This window comes from Hippopotamus amphibius, chromosome 2 (assembly GCF_030028045.1).
Source record: "Hippopotamus amphibius kiboko isolate mHipAmp2 chromosome 2, mHipAmp2.hap2, whole genome shotgun sequence".
Lineage (NCBI taxonomy): Eukaryota > Metazoa > Chordata > Mammalia > Artiodactyla > Hippopotamidae > Hippopotamus > Hippopotamus amphibius.
The window spans coordinates 173,570,208-173,593,304 of record NC_080187.1 but is presented as its reverse complement, the minus strand read 5'-3'; the positions used below and the strand labels follow the sequence as shown (position 1 = coordinate 173,593,304).

At 39.0% G+C, this 23,097-nt stretch overlaps 4 gene segments (V, D, J or C); all 4 read left to right on the top strand.

Annotated features, from left to right (window-relative positions):
* Positions 1-5,304: 5,304 nt before the first annotated feature.
* On the top strand, positions 5,305-10,904 carry LOC130844589 (T cell receptor delta variable 1-like). The segment is given in 3 exon segments: positions 5,305-5,353; positions 5,562-5,961; positions 10,760-10,904. Coding segments are annotated over 3 exon segments (594 nt in total).
* Positions 10,905-11,017: 113 nt separating this feature from the next.
* LOC130844588 (T cell receptor delta variable 1-like) lies at positions 11,018-11,797 on the top strand. The segment is given in 2 exon segments: positions 11,018-11,110; positions 11,325-11,797. Coding segments are annotated over 2 exon segments (522 nt in total).
* A 4,230-nt stretch (positions 11,798-16,027) lies between these two features.
* On the top strand, positions 16,028-16,818 carry LOC130844587 (T cell receptor delta variable 1-like). The segment is given in 2 exon segments: positions 16,028-16,131; positions 16,346-16,818. Coding segments are annotated over 2 exon segments (522 nt in total).
* Positions 16,819-21,051: 4,233 nt separating this feature from the next.
* On the top strand, positions 21,052-21,862 carry LOC130844885 (T cell receptor delta variable 1-like). The segment is given in 2 exon segments: positions 21,052-21,152; positions 21,367-21,862. Coding segments are annotated over 2 exon segments (435 nt in total).
* The last annotated feature ends 1,235 nt before the right edge of the window (positions 21,863-23,097 follow it).

Sequence of the window (23,097 nt, the reverse complement as noted above, 5' to 3'; positions counted from 1 at the left end):
GGAAAAATGAGCCCAGAAAATCTGAAGATTGCAGATTTGAAGATTTGAAGAATTTGAAGATTGCTGTGATGCCCATGGAAAGAAAATAAAAATCCAGAGTATAATGACTTTATAGCAAGATTCTAGACCATTCTGAAATAGCTGCAAGTCAGAAGCCAAAATATTTCTGGTTACTGAGTATTGGGGAAGGAAAGATTTCACTTCTAAATTTCAATTTTTAGGTTACATGTTTTGATATGGTAGACTCTAGCCCTTTAGTGTGTTTATAATGTAGGCACATGGACTTGAGGAAAATTAAATGATAGCTAAAACTAAATTTAAAAAGTCACAAATCTCTCACTATTATGGCTTCATGAGCCAGGTATTTGAGCAACAAAGCCTTCATTATCAGGGCAGAGCCATCAGCTCTGATAAAAGGGGAAAGATCTTATACAAGAGGTTGTTACTATGAGCAACTAATTCATTGCAGGCATGTTTTTCAACACAAAAAGGAAGAACAGAGAAGAGAAATGGGAAAAGCAAATTATTTTTATTATTTATTTCACCTAAGTCATCACAAAAACCTTTCTTAAAGATTTTGAAGTTAATGTACCTTCTCTTCCATGAGGTAAACTTCCGAGTGGCCTATAAGCTCACTCTCATGTAGCTCATTTCCAAGAGTAGTAGAGTGTATTATTTGTTGACTATGAAAAGGCAACTCATGGGAACAGAACTGAACCCACCTGTATGCAGAAGCAGAGCCTCAGAGTGCTGGAAATGCAGCTGACCCACAACTAACACACCATGGACAATTCATTAAGCTTTGTTCCTGTGAGTCACTGAGATTGTGAGGTTGTTTGCATTGAGCGTTACCCTAGTCAAAGTTGACTGATATATGAAGTCATATCAATTCTGTCTTCTAAATATTTTTCATATTAAACCACCTCTTTTTAGTTGCCTTACTACTATCCTGTTCCAGGTTCTCATGATTTCTCACCAACTTGGTTGGAATAACTTCTTAAATGTATCCCCTACCTATGAGCTCCTGCCTCTCCAATCTATCCCAAAAGTTAGTTATCATTCTAAAATACACATCAGATTAGATTGCTATTTCAGGACCTACTATAGCTCCCTATGACCCAAAAGTGAACATCAAGGTTTATGTGGCCATCTACAATATTACTTCCAGTCAATGTCCATCCTCATCCCCGTCACCACCCCAAGATTTCTGAACATCTGCTGTGTCAAATGAACTCACTCTAATATTTTCTTCTTATATATGTTATTCCTTTATCAAGTTGGCAAAATCCAACCCAGCCTTCAGAACTCAGTAAATGTCAGATTTACTTTTTAAAAGATTTTCCACATTACATAAATTATATTTATTTGCCTTCTCCCTCTTTTAGTGTTCTGTACACAGTTTTGCAATAGCACATATCTACCATGTTACGGATATTTTTTGGGTTTAACTCTTCATTAGTCTAAGTTCCTCAAGGATGGGGGCCCTTCCATACTGTTCCACATCAGTCTTTAATCCGAGCTGTTTTACTGTCCCTGACATACAGGAAGCATTCAGTAGATGGGCCTACGGCTTGACCACATTGTGCTTGTGACAAGAGCATTGATGAATGAGAGCTGGTTTGTGAAGCTGGATTACATAGGTGGTCTGGGAACCTTCCACTGTGGGAACACTTGAAGGTATCTCAACTTCATTATGTCCATCAAGCCACCCATGGCTGTACTTCCCACTCTTACACCTGTAAATTCTTCCTTAGGCCATAATTCCAGATGGGCAACGTATCCCCATCCAGCCATGTGTATCACACAACCATTCAGAAGTTTGCCTCTATATATTCATGGTTTTTAACACCAATTGTAAGCGAAATGGTGAAATGAACATTTTTTGTTTTTATAACCTATCACTTCTATACTTTACAATGTCTCCTTTGACTCTCTACTCTCCTAATACAGGTTGCCCATCACCTTTTGATTAGTCATGGTAGAAGACCACAAAGACAATACATGTCGTTAAATGAATCTTTGGATAGTTGGATTATCAAGTAGTGTTGGCACAACTGGATATTCACGGCAATTGAAACTTAGCCTGTCTCACACCTTATACAAAAAAATTGAGGATAGCCTCAAGATGGATCATACATCCCAGTGTAAAATGTAAAGCTACAAATATTTGAGAAGAAAATATAAGAGAAAATCTTCATGACCTGTGGTTAGGCAAACAAGATTTTTGATATGACACCAATAGTGCAATCCATAAAAAAGTAAATAACTTAGATTTTATCAAAATGAAAAATATTTGCTCTGTGGAACTTCTGTGGTGGTCCAGTTGTCAAGACTCTATGCTTCCACTGCAAGGAGCGTGGGTTCAATCCTTGGTTGGGGAACTAAGATCCCACATGCCTCTCAGAGTGCCCATTCCCCACCCCCAGCATATTTGCTCTGTGAAAGACACTATTAAGAGAATGAAAAAGACAAACCACAGATTGGCAGGAAATACCTGCACAATATATTTTTGTCAAGTGACTGGTATTTGGAACGTAATGAAAGCTCTGAACTCAGCGGGAAGTAAACGAACAATCCAACTGAAAAATGGACAAAAGACTCACACAGACACTTCACCAAAGAGGGTATGTGGTAGGGAATTGAGCATATAGACAAGCTTATAAACAGAGGTTCAACATCATTAGCCATTATGGAAATGCAAATTAAAGCCACAATGAGATACTACTTCATATCTATCAGAATGACTAAAATAAAAAATACTGACAATACCAGTTTCTGCTAAGGATGCAGAGAAATTGGATCACTCATACATTGCTGGTGGATGAATGGTACACTCACTCTGAAAAATAGTTCAGTCCACATAAACTTAAATATCCACTTACATTACAGTCCAGCATTCACACTCCTGGGTATTTATGCTTGAAAAATGAAAAAAGTTATGTTCATACAAAAATCTGCACATGAATATTCATGGTAGTTATATTTGTGATGGCCCAAAACTGGAAACCACCCAAATATTCACCACTGGATAAATGGATAAACATACTATAGTACACAATGAAATATTATTTATAGATCTTTCTCAACTTACAATGGGGTTATGTCCCAACAAAACATTGTAAGTTGAAAATATCATGAAAATGCATTCAATACCCCTAACCGACTGAATATCATAGCTTAGTCTAACCTACCTTAAAGGTGCCCAACACTTACAGTAGCTTACAGTTGGGAAACATCATCTAACACAAAGCTTATTTTATAATTAAATGTTGAAAGTCCCATGTACTTTCTTGAGTACTGTACTGAAAGTGAAAAACAGAATGATTGTATGGGTACATATGGTTTTAAGGTTGTTTACCTTCATGATCACAAGGTCAGCTGTGAGCTCTGTTCATCACTGCTGCTTAGCAAAACCAGAGAATATCATCCTGCAAGTCGTTACCCATGGAGAAAATCAAAATTTAAAATCTGAAGTATGGTTTCTACTGAATGTGTATGGCTTTCTCACCATTCTAGTCAAAAATCTTAAGTGGAACCATCATAAGTTGGGGACAGTCTGTAGTGATTAAAAGGAACAGACTATTGATACATGCAGTAGCTTAGACAGATATCAAGGGTGTTATGCTGACTGGAAAAAAAAAAGTCAGTCTCAGAAGGCTACACAGTGTATGATTACACTTATTGCATTATTATGATCCCGTACATAATGCATGGTCCTACTTATACAACATTCTCAAAAGGACAAATATAGAGATGAAAAAGAAATCAGCAGTTTCTGGGGGTTATCTATTATATATATATATATATATATATATAATATATGTGATATATTTTATATATATATATATCAATGATATATGAGGGTGAATCAAAAATTATCTGCAGTCTGGCTGTAGAATTTATAGACGTTTTAATATAACCGGAGTGCGGATAATTTTTGATCATGATAATATATATATATGCTGCTCCCCAGACTGCTCTGGGCATTTGTGGTCTCCTCTGCTTAGTTACAAATAATTGCAAACCAGAGCATCGGCTGCCTGCCAACACTCAGAGGTGAAATGGGTCAGAGGAGTAGATGTCTCAACTAAATATACACTCTTCTCCATGTATCACTCATTAATGAGTTGTTTTAACCTTAAAATCTAAGAACTGGCACTATTTTAGAGACCTTGTCTATACTTTCTTTTCTACTTGTCTATTTGCCTTTGGTCTTTTTGTATTAATTCATCCATTAAAACAATGAAGCCAAATGGAAGATTGACAGCTACAATCTACATAATCATGTAACAGTATATAAAACTTCAGTCATCAACTTCTGTGGTAAAGACATATACTAAGTGTTTGAAGCCTGTAGATATCACTTTTTGTAGGCATGCATTATAGCCCTGTGTCACAGAAATATCTGGGATGCTTGTCTTTATTTTATACAGAGGAAAATAAGGAGCCACTAACAACTGTGACTGAACACTTTGGGCAACTGGGATATAAAATGTGACATGAGGACAATTCTAGGACACATGATCTATTAAGTACATTTCTACTTGTGGAGGCAACTGGACTAAATATCCTGATCCTCCTCAAAGTCCAATAAATAAGACTCAATATCAGATTTCAAAAGAATATATTTTATTCCTGTTATAATTTCATACAAACATAAACAACTGAATAGATTCTGAAAGTCAGAAAGACTGATGTTTTATCGTTTGATGTTGAGGTAATTTTATTGAAAAACCTAAATAAAGCTCTAGAACTGAGTAAAAAAGAAAAAGATATATGAAACATTTAGGATAAGATTGCCTTTCAGCAAGAAAGCCAAAGATCTGTGAGTTTCTAAAAGAATCATTAGATTCTGGATGGAGAAATGTAAGCATAGGCTAAATGAATGAACACTAAGTAGATTACAGGAAGGGTTCATAGCCTATACTAAATTCTATTTTAAATGGGATGGAAAAATTATTCTGCTGAATAATTATCAATGTATGTCAACTTGTTTATTCTTCAGTTTCCCTAAGCTCAAACTGTTAGTAAGAATTGCTTTTTCCATGCCCCCTTTCAGGATCTGCCTAACTTAATTACCAGAGAAAGAAAAGTAGACAAAGTAAAGGTTTGTGGGGAGCCCGACTTTTTTTGCCATCTGTGCACAGACCACGTGGTCTATGAACATGACAAACCCTACTTCCTGTTTGGGGGGGTCACACAGGAACCCAGGTACTATGTATATGTGCTGCAGGGCACTCAAAGACACTGAACTCTCAGCTTAAGGCAGAACTAAACACATTTGTGCAGGAGAATCCATGCTACATGCTGCTCTACAGCTTGCTCTGGGTGTTCCTGGCCTTCATCTCCTCTGGTAGGGAAGGTTCCAAACATAGGTACCAATGTTTAGGGTGAAAGGACTACGCACATGGGACTTCCCATGGACTTGGGGAGGAAAGGAGGACTGGAGAAAAGCAAGCACCTTATTATTTCAATTTGGTTTTACTTTGAGTCCTAAGTTAGTATAATTCCTGCAGTATTTAATGTAATACTTCATCTCTGTTTTCTGATTTTTCCCACAGGATCTGGTGTTATTCAAGTCCAGGCAGCCACAACCAGTCAAATGGGGGCAGCAGTCACCCTGAACTGCCAGTTTAAAATGAGTGCGAGTCAGTACTATATTTTTTGGTATAAGCAGCTTCCCAGTGGAGAGATGACTTTTCTTATTCGTCAGGATTACTATAACCAGAATGCAAAGAATGGCCGCTATGCTGCAAACTTTCAGAAAGCAGGTGGATCCACCAGCCTCACCATTTCCGATTTACAGCTAGAAGATTCTGCAGAGTATTTCTGTGCTTTCTGGGAACTCACAGTGCTTGAATTAATAGGAAAAGCTGAACAAAAACCCCAGAGCCCAATAAAAGGGAGCCCCCAAACACCCGCTTCAGGACCCAAGCTGAAATGCACACCTGCAGACCCCAGGCAAGAAATGGTAGTCCTGTGGTTGCTTAATCTGTGGTCTGGATCAGAACATTTAATTCTAAGCAAAATCTCCTTCTATCTCATTTGGAAACAGCTGTCTAGTGTAACTTTCTACTAAAATATTCTTATCTTAAACTTTTGATTTTTAAAACAATCATATAGAACATGTGTAAAGTTGTCTAAAGTTGAAATACTTACTGCCGAGACCAGCTCGGCAACTCGAGGTGAGTGATGGGTGCCGCAAGCTTAAAGAAAACACAGACACAGATTTAAGAGAAAGATGGGATGGGGGACTCAAGACCTCTAGGATCAAGAGCCTCGCTGATTGATCCCACCTTGCTTTTATTGAGTTCTCGGCATAGCCTAAGAGTCTAACACTCCCAGTTTAGTCCCACAAACAAGGTTATCTTTGAAATAAACAAACAAAGGCCTCACATGACTGGGGCAATGATCTTTGTTTGCCTCTTGGGTCCCATTTGAGCAGGGTGTGGATTTGAGCAGGGTGTGGATTTGAGCTGGGCGTGGAGAGCAAAGCAGCCCTGGGGGCAGGAGACCTCTCTCAGAAGGATGAAGGGTCTGTGCCCCACCCCTGTTGGCCCCTCTGAGACTGTGCCTGTCTTAGGTTGTTCCTCCTCTGAGGAATCTTACCCGTCTCTGGCTAACCAGCCATCCTCCGGGGCCAAACAGGGTGATATGATGTGTGCAAGTGAGAAAGGGGCTGCGCCCCCAGAGAGGGTCAATATTCTGTTTCCACGGTAGCCTATGCCCCCATGGTCTCCACGCCCAGCACCCTTAGTTCCTCCACTGCTCAAGCAGGACATTCTGCATCCAGTCACTCGGCCCACATACTTTAATTACTTTTAGTAACATTTACAAGGTTTCAGAAAGACTTCTGAATGTCTTCCCACAACTTACCCCATAATAATTTAAAGTGGCAGTTTCAACTAAAGATGCTCATATCACTAACATGGGTCTAGTTTTCTAAAATTGTCAGGAAAATCATTTGTTTAGTCCCTTCCTCTTAGGATTTGTGTCAGTTAAGGTACAATCACAGAAGCAGAACCATGAGTGATGTAGAACAAGAGATTAGTTATAAGGATTTGAACTCAAGCAATGGCTAGAGCTAGTAGAAGAGTCTACACAAAGCTGTTATCTTTGTATCTGGTGTTGAGCCTGAATTTACTGTAAGTCAACTAGAGTAACATCTGTGGAGGAAAGTTGTATGTGGACAAAAGCATGGACAAGCTGTGACTCATTAGGACATACTAGAACCATTAGGACAATTGGAACCCATAAAGACACACTAAAACCTGTCTATCCCTCACCTCCCCCAGTCATACAATAGTGGGTGACTTTCAGGAGAAGTGAGTGTCATTTACCTTCATGCTACATGAATACTTGGTCCAAGACAAAGAGAAGATGAAGAGGAGATCTGGTGGGAAGTGGAGGAGTTGTGAATCAACAATTCAATCAGCTAACAGATCAGCAGCAACATGTGTCAGTTGACATAGTCCCTGGAGCCCTGCATCAACCAGCAAAACTTAAAAATATAATGGCTTCCAAATCTTGCACAAATCTCCTTTATGGCCAACCCTAACCCAGAACAAAATAGGGAAGCAAATTTTGGGCAACAAATTTTCAGATAGTTAAGTTGAGACAGTACAAAGCTACCACAGTAGTTTGTTACACAGTTAACTTACCTTCTTGTCCATAAGTATCCAGCCATACCTCTTTAACAACACAACTTTCTAATAAAGACAACAGCAAAATGATGCTTCCTGCTAATATGGTGCGATTATCCCTCATTCAGTCAAAAACAAGCTAATGCTCTTCTGCAAAGAGTACACAAAATTCATTTATCCATTTGTGGGTGATGCTCTTTCCTCTTCTAGCTGAGTCACACTCCCCCACTGAATATCCTGTATCTTAACTACTGAAATATAATAAGATATAAGATTAAATTATATTAGCATATCTTATATTACTACATGCAGACAAACTGGGAAGGGGAATTTAAAATGGTTAACGTACACATAAATATATTCATGTCAAAATGAAAAAAGAATTTCCGTAACTATTATAGTTCTTGTTTCTGCAAATGACCACATGATTGTAGCTGCTGTTTATAACTACCACTTCCATTATTCATTCCATAATCTCTTTGCTCAGAGCAAGCACCTTCACTCACTGTTATACTTGACTTTGTATAAGACAAGTTCCTTATTGAGGAGCAATGCTATGTGGAAAGCCATAAAGATAAATAAAGAATTCTGCAAGTCCATCACTGTGGTTTTGGCAGAAGTTTGCAAGGCATTGAAAGCAAATCTATTGAAGGTCTATTGAAGTGAAAATAATTTTGCCGATACCAGGCAAATTGATATATTTTATGCTTGGAAACATCATTAAGAATGATACTGACTTCTCTTCAAAAGCAATTACAGTCAACAAAGGAAAGCACTTCTAAACTGCGTAAAACAACAAACAAACAAAACTTTCGAGTTAGTGTCTTATGAACATTAAATTGTCTTTGTTAAAAATTACTGCTAAGAGGATATAAAGTCACTGCACAGACTGGTAACCTATATTTGCACTGCGTATTTCTGAAAAAGGACTCGAATGCAAAATATATAAAAGGTTCATATAAATGAATAAGAAAAGAAAAGAGTCAATAAGAATGACAAAATCTTGAAGATCCACTTCAGGAATATGATATTCAATAGCTAGTAAACATAAAAAACACCCTTGCTTTTACTATTCATCAGGGAAATAAAATTAAAACTCATCTGAGTGTTTCATTGGCAGATTTTCAGCATCCTGAGTATATCAATGTAGCTACAAGGACATGACCCTAAGAGAATAGGGGAAAATAATGACTGTCTTCAGGAAAATAACTGATTAAGTACATTTCCTAGAACCTTCTATCATTACACTGATGTGGAAAAAAGAAAAAGCAGATCACAGACCAGGATATTAAAGGAAAGGTAGGTTTTACCGGAAGAAAGAAAGTTGGTGTTTATTGACCATACTATCTGTCAGGCACTGTAGGATACATTTCAGATTCATTATCTAATTTAAACATGGCAAACCCTCAGACACAGGTTTTTTAATCTTGTGGAAATGAGACATAATATTCCTAACTCTCAAAACATCTCTTTTACTGCCAGCCACAGTGTAACATCTTAGAGAGCTCCTAAATAGAAAGGTTTGGATACGGAGAAGCACTTGGACCCAGAACAGGATGGCTGGCTGTCTCAGTGATGGTGACATTACTGGTTGAAATTGGAACCTAAAGGGAACTAGGAAAGAAGATGCCAAACCTAGCGCTATTGCCCCAGAATCAATGGATGAGGAAATCATCCACTAACCAGTTAACAGTGCTGAATGCTTTAGCAAGTTTCTTATGCAACAGTGTGCTGGGAAAAATAAGGGGCTACAGGGAAAGATGAGGTCTTTTTCCTTAAACACACCAAGATGTTTCCATATCAAGACTTGTGCGCCTTTCCTTTGCCCTCTCTACTGTGATGCTATCCCCCCAAATATTTCCCCCCAAGTCTCTGAATTTCTTCATGTCTTTACTCAAACGTCACCCCTTTGTGAATCCTTTATCTAAATCTTCCAATTTTCCTTCCTTGAGAAACAGGCTGTAGCACATTCCATGCAGCAAGATTGAACACTGAAGCACAGTCACCTGCTCAAATAGTTTTTGAGGCTTACACTGGGCTCCTTGCTGCCCTCCAGTGGTCGTGGATTAAGTTGTGGGGAAGCCTAGTCACAATCAGAGCTGCCATTGCTGAACCAGACAGTCAACTCTCCAATGCAGAAATCAGGAGAGAGAGGATTCAGGAGAACTGCTTTGTTGTTGTTGTTGTTGTTGTTGTGTGTTTGTTTTTCATTCACCTGCCACATAAGAAATTGAAAGACTTCAAAAAAACAGTACAACACATGGGATGCTTTAGGCTGGAGAGTAACAGGATATCTTGAAAAGAAAGCTTGGCCTCATTACACAAGTTGGGTGGTTTTTTGCTGGTAAGTGAAGTTATATCTACTGTTCTGTCCTTTTTTGTATTAAAGAAATATCCTGAGAAGTGGAAGCAAGAGTCAATTATGGAGAAAGGAAAATAAACAGTTGTAGCAAACACTGCTTGGTGTATACTTTCCATATTATTGTACCCACTGTCTCAAGATAACACCTTAATGAACTGATTTCCTATTAACAGTAAGAAACATGATAGACCATGGACACTTACAACATGAAATCCGCTATGTAAACTGATAAACACACTTCAGAAAAATATTGAGATTTATCTTATGGATAAACCATTATCCCAGGAGGACTATGTGCTCCCATCCAGCCACTTTGGACCGATGGGATAGAAAATGTGACATCAGGACACATGATCTTATACGTTCAGTTCTACTTGTAGGTGCAACAGGATCAAATATCCTGATCCTCCTCAAAGTCTAATAAATAAGACTCAATGTCAAGTTTCAAAAGAATAATAATATATTCCTGCTATTTATTGAAAGATCTAAATAGAGCCCAAAACCTGGTAAAGAGAAAGCAGATACCTTAATCACTTGGGGTAATATTGCCTTTCACCAAGAAAGCTGAAAATCTGTGAATTTTAAAAATGAGTCATTGTTTCTGAATGGAGAAAAGTAAGTGTAGGCTAAATGAATGACCAGTAAGTAGACTACAAGAAGGGTTCATAGCCTATACTAAATTCTATTTTAAATGAGCTAGCAAAATTATTTTACTGAATAATTATCAATGTAAGTCAACTTGTTTAATCTTCAGTTCCATCAGCTTAAAATACTTCTTTAATACTAATTGCTTTTTCCACACCCCTGTTCATGATCTGCCTAACTTAATTACCACGGAAAGACAAGTAGACAAAATAAACGTCTGTGGTGAGCTGGATATTTTCCCCATCTGTGCGTAGCCCACATGGTTTATGAACTTGACAAACTCTACTTCCTGTTTGGGGGGGTCACACAGGAACCCAGGTACTATGTATATGTGCTGCAGGGCCCTCAAACACACTGAGCTCTCAGCTTGAGGCAGAACTAAACACATTTGTGCAGGGGAATCCGTGCCTCATGCCGCTCTCCAGCCTGCTCTGGGTGCCCCTGGCCTTCATCTTCTCTGGTAGGGATGCTCCCAAACATGGGTAAGAATGTTCAGGGTGAAAGGACTGCACACAGGCACATGGAACTTCACATGGACTTGGGGAGGAAAGGAGGATTGGAGAAAAGCAAGCATCTTATGATTTCAATTTGGTTTGTCTTTCAGTCCTAAATGAGTCTAATTCCTACATCATTTTGTCCACTACTTCAGCTCTGTTTTCTGATTTTTCCCACAGGATCTGGTGTGGCCCAGAAAGTTATTCAAATCCAGCCAGACATAACCAGTCAAGTGGGGGAGGAAATCACCCTGTACTGTCGGTATGAAACAAGCTGGAGCAATTACTACATTTTTTGGTATAAGCAACTTCTCAGTGGAGAGATGACTTTCCTTATTCGTCAGTATTCAGATGACCAAAATGCAAGGGCAGGCCGCTATTCTATAAACTTTCAGAAAGCAGATAAATCCATCAACCTCACCATTTCAGCCTTACAGCTGGAAGATTCTGCAAAGTACTTCTGTGCTCTCAGGGAGCTCACAGTGCTTGAAGTAATAGGAAAAGCTGAACAAAAACCCCAGATCTCAGTAAGAGAGAGACACCCCTGTTGCAGGAGCCAAGCTGAAATTCACACCTGCAGACCCCAGGCAAGAAATGGTACTCCTGTGGTTGCTTCATCTGTGGTCAGGATCAGAAGATTTAATTCTACATAAAAGTTCCTTCTCTATCACTTGGGAACAGGTGTCCAGAGTAACTTTCTACAAATATAATCTCAGTCTTGAATTTTTGACTTTAAATCAATCACGCAGAACACGTGTAGAGTTGTCTAAAGTTGAAAACTTGCCCCATAATTTAAGGTGGTAGTTTCACCTAAAGGCACTGACATCACAAACCTGGGTTATCTGGAATCGTCATGAAAATCATTTCCTCTGACGTTTCCTCTTAGGTTTTGTGTCTGTTAAAGTACAGTTAGAGAAGTACAGCCACCAGTGATATAAAATAAGTGACTCATCATAGGAATAGAACTCAGGCTATTTGCTAGACCTGGTGGAGGAGTCTATACAAAGCTGTTCTCTTTGCATCTGGTATTGAGCCTGAATTCACTCTTACCCAGAGTATCATTTTGAAAGGAAAGTTGGATGTAGAAAAAAGCATGGACAAACTGACATGTAAGGACATACTAGAACCCATGAAGACAATGGAACCCACAAAGACACACTGAAACTTGTCTGTCTCTCCCCTCCTTCAGTCTCACAGTAGTGGATGACCTTCAGGAGAAATAGGTGTCATTTGCCATCATGCTACATGCATACTTGGTCCAAGACAATAAAAGATGAAGGGGAGATCTGGTGGGAGGTGGAGGAGTTGTGAGTCAACAATAAGATGAGCTAGCTGACCAGCAGCAACATGTGTGAGTTGCCACAGTGCCTGGAGCCCTGCACAAACCAGCACAGCATAAAACATATGGCTACCTCATGACAACTGCCTTCTAAATCTTGCACACATCTTTTTCGTGGCCAACCGTAACCCAGAACAATACAGGGAAGCAAATTCTGAGTCATAGATCTCCAGATAGCTGAGACAGTACATAGCTACTACAGTACCCTCTTTGTCAACTAGTCATCTGTTTATACCTTTTTAACAACACAACATTCAAATAACAACAGCAGCAAAACTATGCTTCCTGCCAATCTGGTGCAATTATTCCCCATTAAACCAAAACCAAGCTAACCCTCTCCTGAAAATAACATACCGATTTCATTTATCTATTTTGGGGTGTTAGTCTTCCCTCTTATACCTAACTCACAGTGTCCCATTGAATCCTGCATCTTAACTACCGAGATTCAATGAGATAGAAGATTAGTTTATATTTGCACATTGTATGTTACCTCAGGCAGGCCAGTGGGGAGAGATTTAAAATTGGTCAATGTATACATAAACATATTCCTATCAAATTGAAAAAGAAATTATGGCAACTAGTAGAGTTCTTGTGTCTGCAAATGACCACATGATTGTAGCTGGTGTTTATAACTACCCCTTCCATTATGCGTTCCATAACCTCTTTGCTCACAGAAAGCACCTTCACTCACTGCTATACTCCACTTCCTGCAAAACAATCTTCTCATTCAGGAGCAATGCCATGTGGAAAGCCAAGGAATAAAGAATTCTGCAAGTCCACCACTGTGTTTTTGGCAGACGTTTGCAAGGTATAGAAGGCAAATCTATTGAAGGTCTATTGAAGTGGAAATAATCTTGTCAATACCCAGGGAAAATTGATATATTGTTTCGGGGAAATACCATAAAGAATGGTGACTGATTTCACGTCAGAAACAATAGAAGTCACCAAGGGGAAGCATTTTTAAAGTGTTAAAAACAAACAAATAAAACTTTCAAACTAGCTTCTTCTGAACATGAAAGTATATTTTTAAATTGTCTTTGCTAAAAATCACTGCTAATAAGGGGGGAAGTCATGGCACAGACTGGTAACCTATATTTGCATTGCATATTTCTGAGAAAGGACTCGAATGCAAAATATATAAAAGGTTCATATAAATGAATAAGAAAAGAAAAGAGTCAATAAGAATGACAAAATCTTGAAGATCCACTTCAGGAATATGATATTCAATAGCTAGTAAACATAAAAAACACCCTTGCTTTTACTATTCATCAGGGAAATAAAATTAAAACTCATCTGAGTGTTTCATTGGCAGATTTTCAGCATCCTGAGTATATCAATGTAGCTACAAGGACATGACCCTAAGAGAATAGGGGAAAATAATGACTGTCTTCAGGAAAATAACTGATTAAGTACATTTCCTAGAACCTTCTATCATTACACTGATGTGGAAAAAAGAAAAAGCAGATCACAGACCAGGATATTAAAGGAAAGGTAGGTTTTACCGGAAGAAAGAAAGTTGGTGTTTATTGACCATACTATCTGTCAGGCACTGTAGGATACATTTCAGATTCATTATCTAATTTAAACATGGCAAACCCTCAGACACAGGTTTTTTAATCTTGTGGAAATGAGACATAATATTCCTAACTCTCAAAACATCTCTTTTACTGCCAGCCACAGTGTAACATCTTAGAGAGCTCCTAAATAGAAAGGTTTGGATACGGAGAAGCACTTGGACCCAGAACAGGATGGCTGGCTGTCTCAGTGATGGTGACATTACTGGTTGAAATTGGAACCTAAAGGGAACTAGGAAAGAAGATGCCAAACCTAGCGCTATTGCCCCAGAATCAATGGATGAGGAAATCATCCACTAACCAGTTAACAGTGCTGAATGCTTTAGCAAGTTTCTTATGCAGTAGTGTGCTGGGAAGAATAAGGGGCTACAGGGAAAGATGAGATCTTTTTCCTTAAACACACCAGGAAGTTTCCATATCAAGACTTGTGCGCCTTTCCTTCGCCCTCTCTACTGTGATGCTATCCCCCCAAATATTTCCCCCCAAGTCTCTGAATTTCTTCATGTCTTTACTCAAATGTCACCCCTTTGTGAATCCTTTATCTAAATCTTCCAATTTTCCTTCCTTGAGAAACAGGCTGTAGCACATTCCATGCAGCAAGATTGAACACTGAAGCACGGTCACCTGCTCAAATAGTTTTTGAGGCTTACACTGGGCTCCTTGCTGCCCTCCAGTGGTCGTGGATTAAGTTGTGGGGAAGCCTAGTCACAATCAGAGCTGCCATTGCTGAACCAGACAGTCAACTCTCCAATGCAGAAATCAGGAGAGAGAGGATTCAGGAGAACTGCTTTGTTGTTGTTGTTGTTGTGTGTTTGTTTTTCATTCACCTGCCACATAAGAAATTGAAAGACTTCAAAAAAACAGTACAACACATGGGATGCTTTAGGCTGGAGAGTAACAGGATATCTTGAAAAGAAAGCTTGGCCTCATTACACAAGTTGGGTGGTTTTTTGGTGGTAAGTGAAATTATATCTACTGTTCTGTCCTTTTTTGTATTAAAGAAATATCCTGAGAAGTGGAAGCAAGAGTCAATTATGGAGAAAGGAAAATAAACAGTTGTAGCAAACACTGCTTGGTGTATACTTTCCATATTATTGTACCCACTGTCTCAAGATAACACCTTAATGAACTGATTTCCTATTAACAGTAAGAAACATGATAGACCATGGACACTTACAACATGAAATCTGCTATGTAAACTGATAAACACACTTCAGAAAAATATTGAGATTTATCTTGTGGATAAACCATTATCCCAGGAGGACTATGTGCTCCCATCCAGCCACTTTGGACCGATGGGATAGAAAATGTGACATCAGGACACATGATCTTATACGTTCAGTTCTACTTGTAGGTGCAACAGGATCAAATATCCTGATCCTCCTCAAAGTCTAATAAATAAGACTCAATGTCAAGTTTCAAAAGAATAATAATATATTCCTGCTATTTATTGAAAGATCTAAATAGAGCCCAAAACCTGGTAAAGAGAAAGCAGATACCTTAATCACTTGGGGTAATATTGCCTTTCACCAAGAAAGCTGAAAATCTGTGAATTTTAAAAATGAGTCATTGTTTCTGAATGGAGAAAAGTAAGTACAGGCTAAATGAATGACCAGTAAGTAGACTACAAGAAGGGTTCATAGCCTATACTAAATTCTATTTTAAATGAGCTAGCAAAATTATTTTACTGAATAATTATCAATGTAAGTCAACTTGTTTAATCTTCAGTTCCATCAGCTTAAAATACTTCTTTAATACTAATTGCTTTTTCCACACCCCTGTTCATGATTTGCCTAACGTAGTTACCACGAAAAGACAAGTAGACAAAGTAAAGGTCTGAGCTAGACTTTTTTCCCATCTGTGCGTAGCCCACGTGGTTTATGAACTTGACAAACCCTACTTCCTGTTTGGGGGGGTCACACAGGAACCCAGGTACTATGTATATGTGCTGTCAGGCCCTCAAAGACACTGAGCTCTCAGCTTGAGGCAGAACTAAACACATTTGTGCAGGGGAATCCGTGCCTCATGCCGCTCTCCAGCCTGCTCTGGGTGTTCCTGGCCTTCATCTTCTCTGGTAGGGATGCTTCCAAACATGGGTAAGAATGTTCAGGGTGAAAGGACTGCACACAGGCACATGGAACTTCACATGGACTTGGGGAGGAAAGGAGGATTGGAGAAAAGCAAGCATCTTATGATTTCAATTTGGTTTGTCTTTCAGTCCTAAATGAGTCTAATTCCTACATCATTTTGTCCACTACTTCAGCTCTGTTTTCTGATTTTTCCCACAGGATCTGGTGTGGCCCAGAAAGTTATTCAAATCCAGCCAGACATAACCAGTCAAGTGGGGGAGGAAATCACCCTGTACTGTCGGTATGAAACAAGCTGGAGCAATTACTACATTTTTTGGTATAAGCAACTTCTCAGTGGAGAGATGACTTTCCTTATTCGTCAGTATTCAGATGACCAAAATGCAAGGGCAGGCCGCTATTCTATAAACTTTCAGAAAGCAGATAAATCCATCAACCTCACCATTTCAGCCTTACAGCTGGAAGATTCTGCAAAGTACTTCTGTGCTCTCAGGGAGCTCACAGTGCTTGAAGTAATAGGAAAAGCTGAACAAAAACCCCAGATCTCAGTAAGAGAGAGACACCCCTGTTGCAGGAGCCAAGCTGAAATTCACACCTGCAGACCCCAGGCAAGAAATGGTACTCCTGTGGTTGCTTCATCTGTGGTCAGGATCAGAAGATTTAATTCTACATAAAAGTTCCTTCTCTATCACTTGGGAACAGGTGTCCAGAGTAACTTTCTACAAATATAATCTCAGTCTTGAATTTTTGACTTTAAATCAATCACGCAGAACACGTGTAGAGTTGTCTAAAGTTGAAAACTTGCCCCATAATTTAAGGTGGTAGTTTCACCTAAAGGCACTGACATCACAAACCTGGGTTATCTGGAATCGTCATGAAAATCATTTCCTCTGACGTTTCCTCTTAGGTTTTGTGTCTGTTAAAGTACAGTTAGAGAAGTACAGCCACCAGTGATATAAAATAAGTGACTCATCATAGGAATAGAACTCAGGCTATTTGCTAGACCTGGTGGAGGAGTCTATACAAAGCTGTTCTCTTTGCATCTGGTATTGAGCCTGAATTCACTCTTACCCAGAGTATCATTTTGAAAGGAAAGTTGGATGTAGAAAAAAGCATGGACAAACTGACATGTAAGGACATACTAGAACCCATGAAGACAATGGAACCCACAAAGACACACTGAAACTTGTCTGTCTCTCCCCTCCTTCAGTCTCACAGTAGTGGATGACCTTCAGGAGAAATAGGTGTCATTTGCCATCATGCTACATGCATACTTGGTCCAAGACAATAAAAGATGAAGGGGAGATCTGGTGGGAGGTGGAGGAGTTGTGAGTCAACAATAAGATGAGCTAGCTGACCAGCAGCAACATGTGTGAGTTGCCACAGTGCCTGGAGCCCTGCACAAACCAGCACAGCATAAAACATATGGCTACCTCATGACAACTGCCTTCTAAATCTTGCACACATCTTTTTCGTGGCCAACCGTAACCCAGAACAATACAGGGAAGCAAATTCTGAGTCATAGATCTCCAGATAGCTGAGACAGTACATAGCTACTACAGTACCCTCTTTGTCAACTAGTCATCTGTTTATACCTTTTTAACAACACAACATTCAAATAACAACAGCAGCAAAACTATGCTTCCTGCCAATCTGGTGCAATTATTCCCCATTAAACCAAAACCAAGCTAACCCTCTCCTGAAAATAACATACCGATTTCATTTATCTATTTTGGGGTGTTAGTCTTCCCTCTTATACCTAACTCACAGTGTCCCATTGAATCCTGCATCTTAACTACCGAGATTCAATGAGATAGAAGATTAGTTTATATTTGCACATTGTATGTTACCTCAGGCAGGCCAGTGGGGAGAGATTTAAAATTGGTCAATGTATACATAAACATATTCCTATCAAATTGAAAAAGAAATTATGGCAACTAGTAGAGTTCTTGTGTCTGCAAATGACCACATGATTGTAGCTGGTGTTTATAACTACCCCTTCCATTATGCGTTCCATAACCTCTTTGCTCACAGAAAGCACCTTCACTCACTGCTATACTCCACTTCCTGCAAAACAATCTTCTCATTCAGGAGCAATGCCATGTGGAAAGCCAAGGAATAAAGAATTCTGCAAGTCCACCACTGTGTTTTTGGCAGACGTTTGCAAGGTATAGAAGGCAAATCTATTGAAGGTCTATTGAAGTGGAAATAATCTTGTCAATACCCAGGGAAAATTGATATATTGTTTCGGGGAAATACCATAAAGAATGGTGACTGATTTCACGTCAGAAACAATAGAAGTCACCAAGGGGAAGCATTTTTAAAGTGTTAAAAACAAACAAATAAAACTTTCAAACTAGCTTCTTCTGAACATGAAAGTATATTTTTAAATTGTCTTTGCTAAAAATCACTGCTAATAAGGGGGGAAGTCATGGCACAGACTGGTAACCTATATTTGCATTGCATATTTCTGAGAAAGGACTCGAATGCAAAATATATAAAAGGTTCATATAAATGAATAAGAAAAGAAAAGAGTCAATAAGAATGACAAAATCTTGAAGATCCACTTCAGGAATATGATATTCAATAGCTAGTAAACATAAAAAACACCCTTGCTTTTACTATTCATCAGGGAAATAAAATTAAAACTCATCTGAGTGTTTCATTGGCAGATTTTCAGCATCCTGAGTATATCAATGTAGCTACAAGGACATGACCCTAAGAGAATAGGGGAAAATAATGACTGTCTTCAGGAAAATAACTGATTAAGTACATTTCCTAGAACCTTCTATCATTACACTGATGTGGAAAAAAGAAAAAGCAGATCACAGACCAGGATATTAAAGGAAAGGTAGGTTTTACCGGAAGAAAGAAAGTTGGTGTTTATTGACCATACTATCTGTCAGGCACTGTAGGATACATTTCAGATTCATTATCTAATTTAAACATGGCAAACCCTCAGACACAGGTTTTTTAATCTTGTGGAAATGAGACATAATATTCCTAACTCTCAAAACATCTCTTTTACTGCCAGCCACAGTGTAACATCTTAGAGAGCTCCTAAATAGAAAGGTTTGGATACGGAGAAGCACTTGGACCCAGAACAGGATGGCTGGCTGTCTCAGTGATGGTGACATTACTGGTTGAAATTGGAACCTAAAGGGAACTAGGAAAGAAGATGCCAAACCTAGCGCTATTGCCCCAGAATCAATGGATGAGGAAATCATCCACTAACCAGTTAACAGTGCTGAATGCTTTAGCAAGTTTCTTATGCAGTAGTGTGCTGGGAAGAATAAGGGGCTACAGGGAAAGATGAGATCTTTTTCCTTAAACACACCAGGAAGTTTCCATATCAAGACTTGTGCGCCTTTCCTTCGCCCTCTCTACTGTGATGCTATCCCCCCAAATATTTCCCCCCAAGTCTCTGAATTTCTTCATGTCTTTACTCAAATGTCACCCCTTTGTGAATCCTTTATCTAAATCTTCCAATTTTCCTTCCTTGAGAAACAGGCTGTAGCACATTCCATGCAGCAAGATTGAACACTGAAGCACGGTCACCTGCTCAAATAGTTTTTGAGGCTTACACTGGGCTCCTTGCTGCCCTCCAGTGGTCGTGGATTAAGTTGTGGGGAAGCCTAGTCACAATCAGAGCTGCCATTGCTGAACCAGACAGTCAACTCTCCAATGCAGAAATCAGGAGAGAGAGGATTCAGGAGAACTGCTTTGTTGTTGTTGTTGTTGTGTGTTTGTTTTTCATTCACCTGCCACATAAGAAATTGAAAGACTTCAAAAAAACAGTACAACACATGGGATGCTTTAGGCTGGAGAGTAACAGGATATCTTGAAAAGAAAGCTTGGCCTCATTACACAAGTTGGGTGGTTTTTTGGTGGTAAGTGAAATTATATCTACTGTTCTGTCCTTTTTTGTATTAAAGAAATATCCTGAGAAGTGGAAGCAAGAGTCAATTATGGAGAAAGGAAAATAAACAGTTGTAGCAAACACTGCTTGGTGTATACTTTCCATATTATTGTACCCACTGTCTCAAGATAACACCTTAATGAACTGATTTCCTATTAACAGTAAGAAACATGATAGACCATGGACACTTACAACATGAAATCTGCTATGTAAACTGATAAACACACTTCAGAAAAATATTGAGATTTATCTTGTGGATAAACCATTATCCCAGGAGGACTATGTGCTCCCATCCAGCCACTTTGGACCGATGGGATAGAAAATGTGACATCAGGACACATGATCTTATACGTTCAGTTCTACTTGTAGGTGCAACAGGATCAAATATCCTGATCCTCCTCAAAGTCTAATAAATAAGACTCAATGTCAAGTTTCAAAAGAATAATAATATATTCCTGCTATTTATTGAAAGATCTAAATAGAGCCCAAAACCTGGTAAAGAGAAAGCAGATACCTTAATCACTTGGGGTAATATTGCCTTTCACCAAGAAAGCTGAAAATCTGTGAATTTTAAAAATGAGTCATTGTTTCTGAATGGAGAAAAGTAAGTACAGGCTAAATGAATGACCAGTAAGTAGACTACAAGAAGGGTTCATAGCCTATACTAAATTCTATTTTAAATGAGCTAGCAAAATTATTTTACTGAATAATTATCAATGTAAGTCAACTTGTTTAATCTTCAGTTCCATCAGCTTAAAATACTTCTTTAATACTAATTGCTTTTTCCACACCCCTGTTCATGATTTGCCTAACGTAGTTACCACGAAAAGACAAGTAGACAAAGTAAAGGTCTGAGCTAGACTTTTTTCCCATCTGTGCGTAGCCCACGTGGTTTATGAACTTGACAAACCCTACTTCCTGTTTGGGGGGGTCACACAGGAACCCAGGTACTATGTATATGTGCTGTCAGGCCCTCAAAGACACTGAGCTCTCAGCTTGAGGCAGAACTAAACACATTTGTGCAGGGGAATCCGTGCCTCATGCCGCTCTCCAGCCTGCTCTGGGTGTTCCTGGCCTTCATCTTCTCTGGTAGGGATGCTTCCAAACATGGGTAAGAATGTTCAGGGTGAAAGGACTGCACACAGGCACATGGAACTTCACATGGACTTGGGGAGGAAAGGAGGATTGGAGAAAAGCAAGCATCTTATGATTTCAATTTGGTTTGTCTTTCAGTCCTAAATGAGTCTAATTCCTACATCATTTTGTCCACTACTTCAGCTCTGTTTTCTGATTTTTCCCACAGGATCTGGTGTGGCCCAGAAAGTTATTCAAATCCAGCCAGACATAACCAGTCAAGTGGGGGAGGAAATCACCCTGTACTGTCGGTATGAAACAAGCTGGAGCAATTACTACATTTTTTGGTATAAGCAACTTCTCAGTGGAGAGATGACTTTCCTTATTCGTCAGGTTTCTTCTGGGCAAAATGCAAGGGCAGGCCGCTATTCTATAAACTTTCAGAAAGCAGATAAATCCATCAGCCTCACCATTTCAGCCTTACAGCTGGAAGATTCTGCAAAGTACTTCTGTGCTCTCTGGGAGCTCACAGTGCTTGAAGTAATAGGAAAAGCTGAACAAAAACCCCAGATCTCAGTAAGAGAGAGACCCCCCCTGTTGCAGGAGCCAAGCTGAAATTCACACCTGCAGACCCCAGGCAAGAAATGGTACTCCTGTGGTTGCTTCATCTGTGGTCAGGATCAGAAGATTTAATTCTACATAAAAGTTCCTTCTCTATCACTTGGGAACAGGTGTCCAGAGTAACTTTCTACAAATATAATCTCAGTCTTGAATTTTTGACTTTAAATCAATCACGCAGAACACGTGTAGAGTTGTCTAAAGTTGAAAACTTGCCCCATAATTTAAGGTGGTAGTTTCACCTAAAGGCACTGACATCACAAACCTGGGTTATCTGGAATCGTCATGAAAATCATTTCCTCTGACTTTTCCTCTTAGGTTTTGTGTCTGTTAAAGTACAGTTAGAGAAGTACAGCCACCAGTGATATAAAATAAGTGACTCATCATAAGAATAGAACTCAGGCTATTTGCTAGACCTGGTGGAGGAGTCTATACAAAGCTGTTCTCTTTGCATCTGGTATTGAGCCTGAATTTACTCTTTTTTTTTTTTTTTAAGCATAAATTCTGTTTATTTTGACTAATATGATCCCATTTTCTCCTGGGTTTAAGGGTTCTACAGATACACGGGTAATCTACCCCAAAACAAGTTTTAAAATAGTAAACAAACTGCTCACTGCCTGATTAGCCAAATAATGAAAGTTGTCTAATACAATATAGTTTTACATTGGCAATACATTTGTGCTAACCAAGTTTTCACTCTTGAAAAAAAAGTGTTATATAAATGTAAGAAGCAGCACATCATAGTGGTTAAAAGGACATGGTCTGAAATTAAACCATCTATGTCCAAATTCTGACTCTTCAAGTAATTAGCTATGTAACCTCGGTGCTCCGGTTGTTTCATTATAGTGCTGTGAAAATTAATTGAGATGGTACATTTAGGTATTCAGTTAGTACCCGATACACAACAAATTTTCAATGAATGATTAGATTTTCTCATATACTTCGATATAATTCAGTGAACAAGGACATTTAGAATCTTCATTGGTATTTGTATTTGGCTTGTTCTGCCTAAGCTTTGTAATATTTCCAAAGCATACATTACGAAATATAGATTCTAACCTTTGAGTTGAGCCTGAATTCACTCTTACCCAACTAGAGTATCATTTTGGAAGGAAAGTTGGACGTAGAAAGAAGCATGGACAAACTGACATGTAAGGACATACTAGAACCCATGAAGACAATGGAACCCACAAAGACACACTGTAACTTGTCTGTCTCTCCCCTCCTTCAGTCTCACAGTAGTGGATAACCTTCAGGAGAAATAGGTGTCATTTGCCATCATGCTACATGCATACTTGGTCCAAGACAAATGAAAGATGAAGGGGAGATCTGGTGGGAGGTG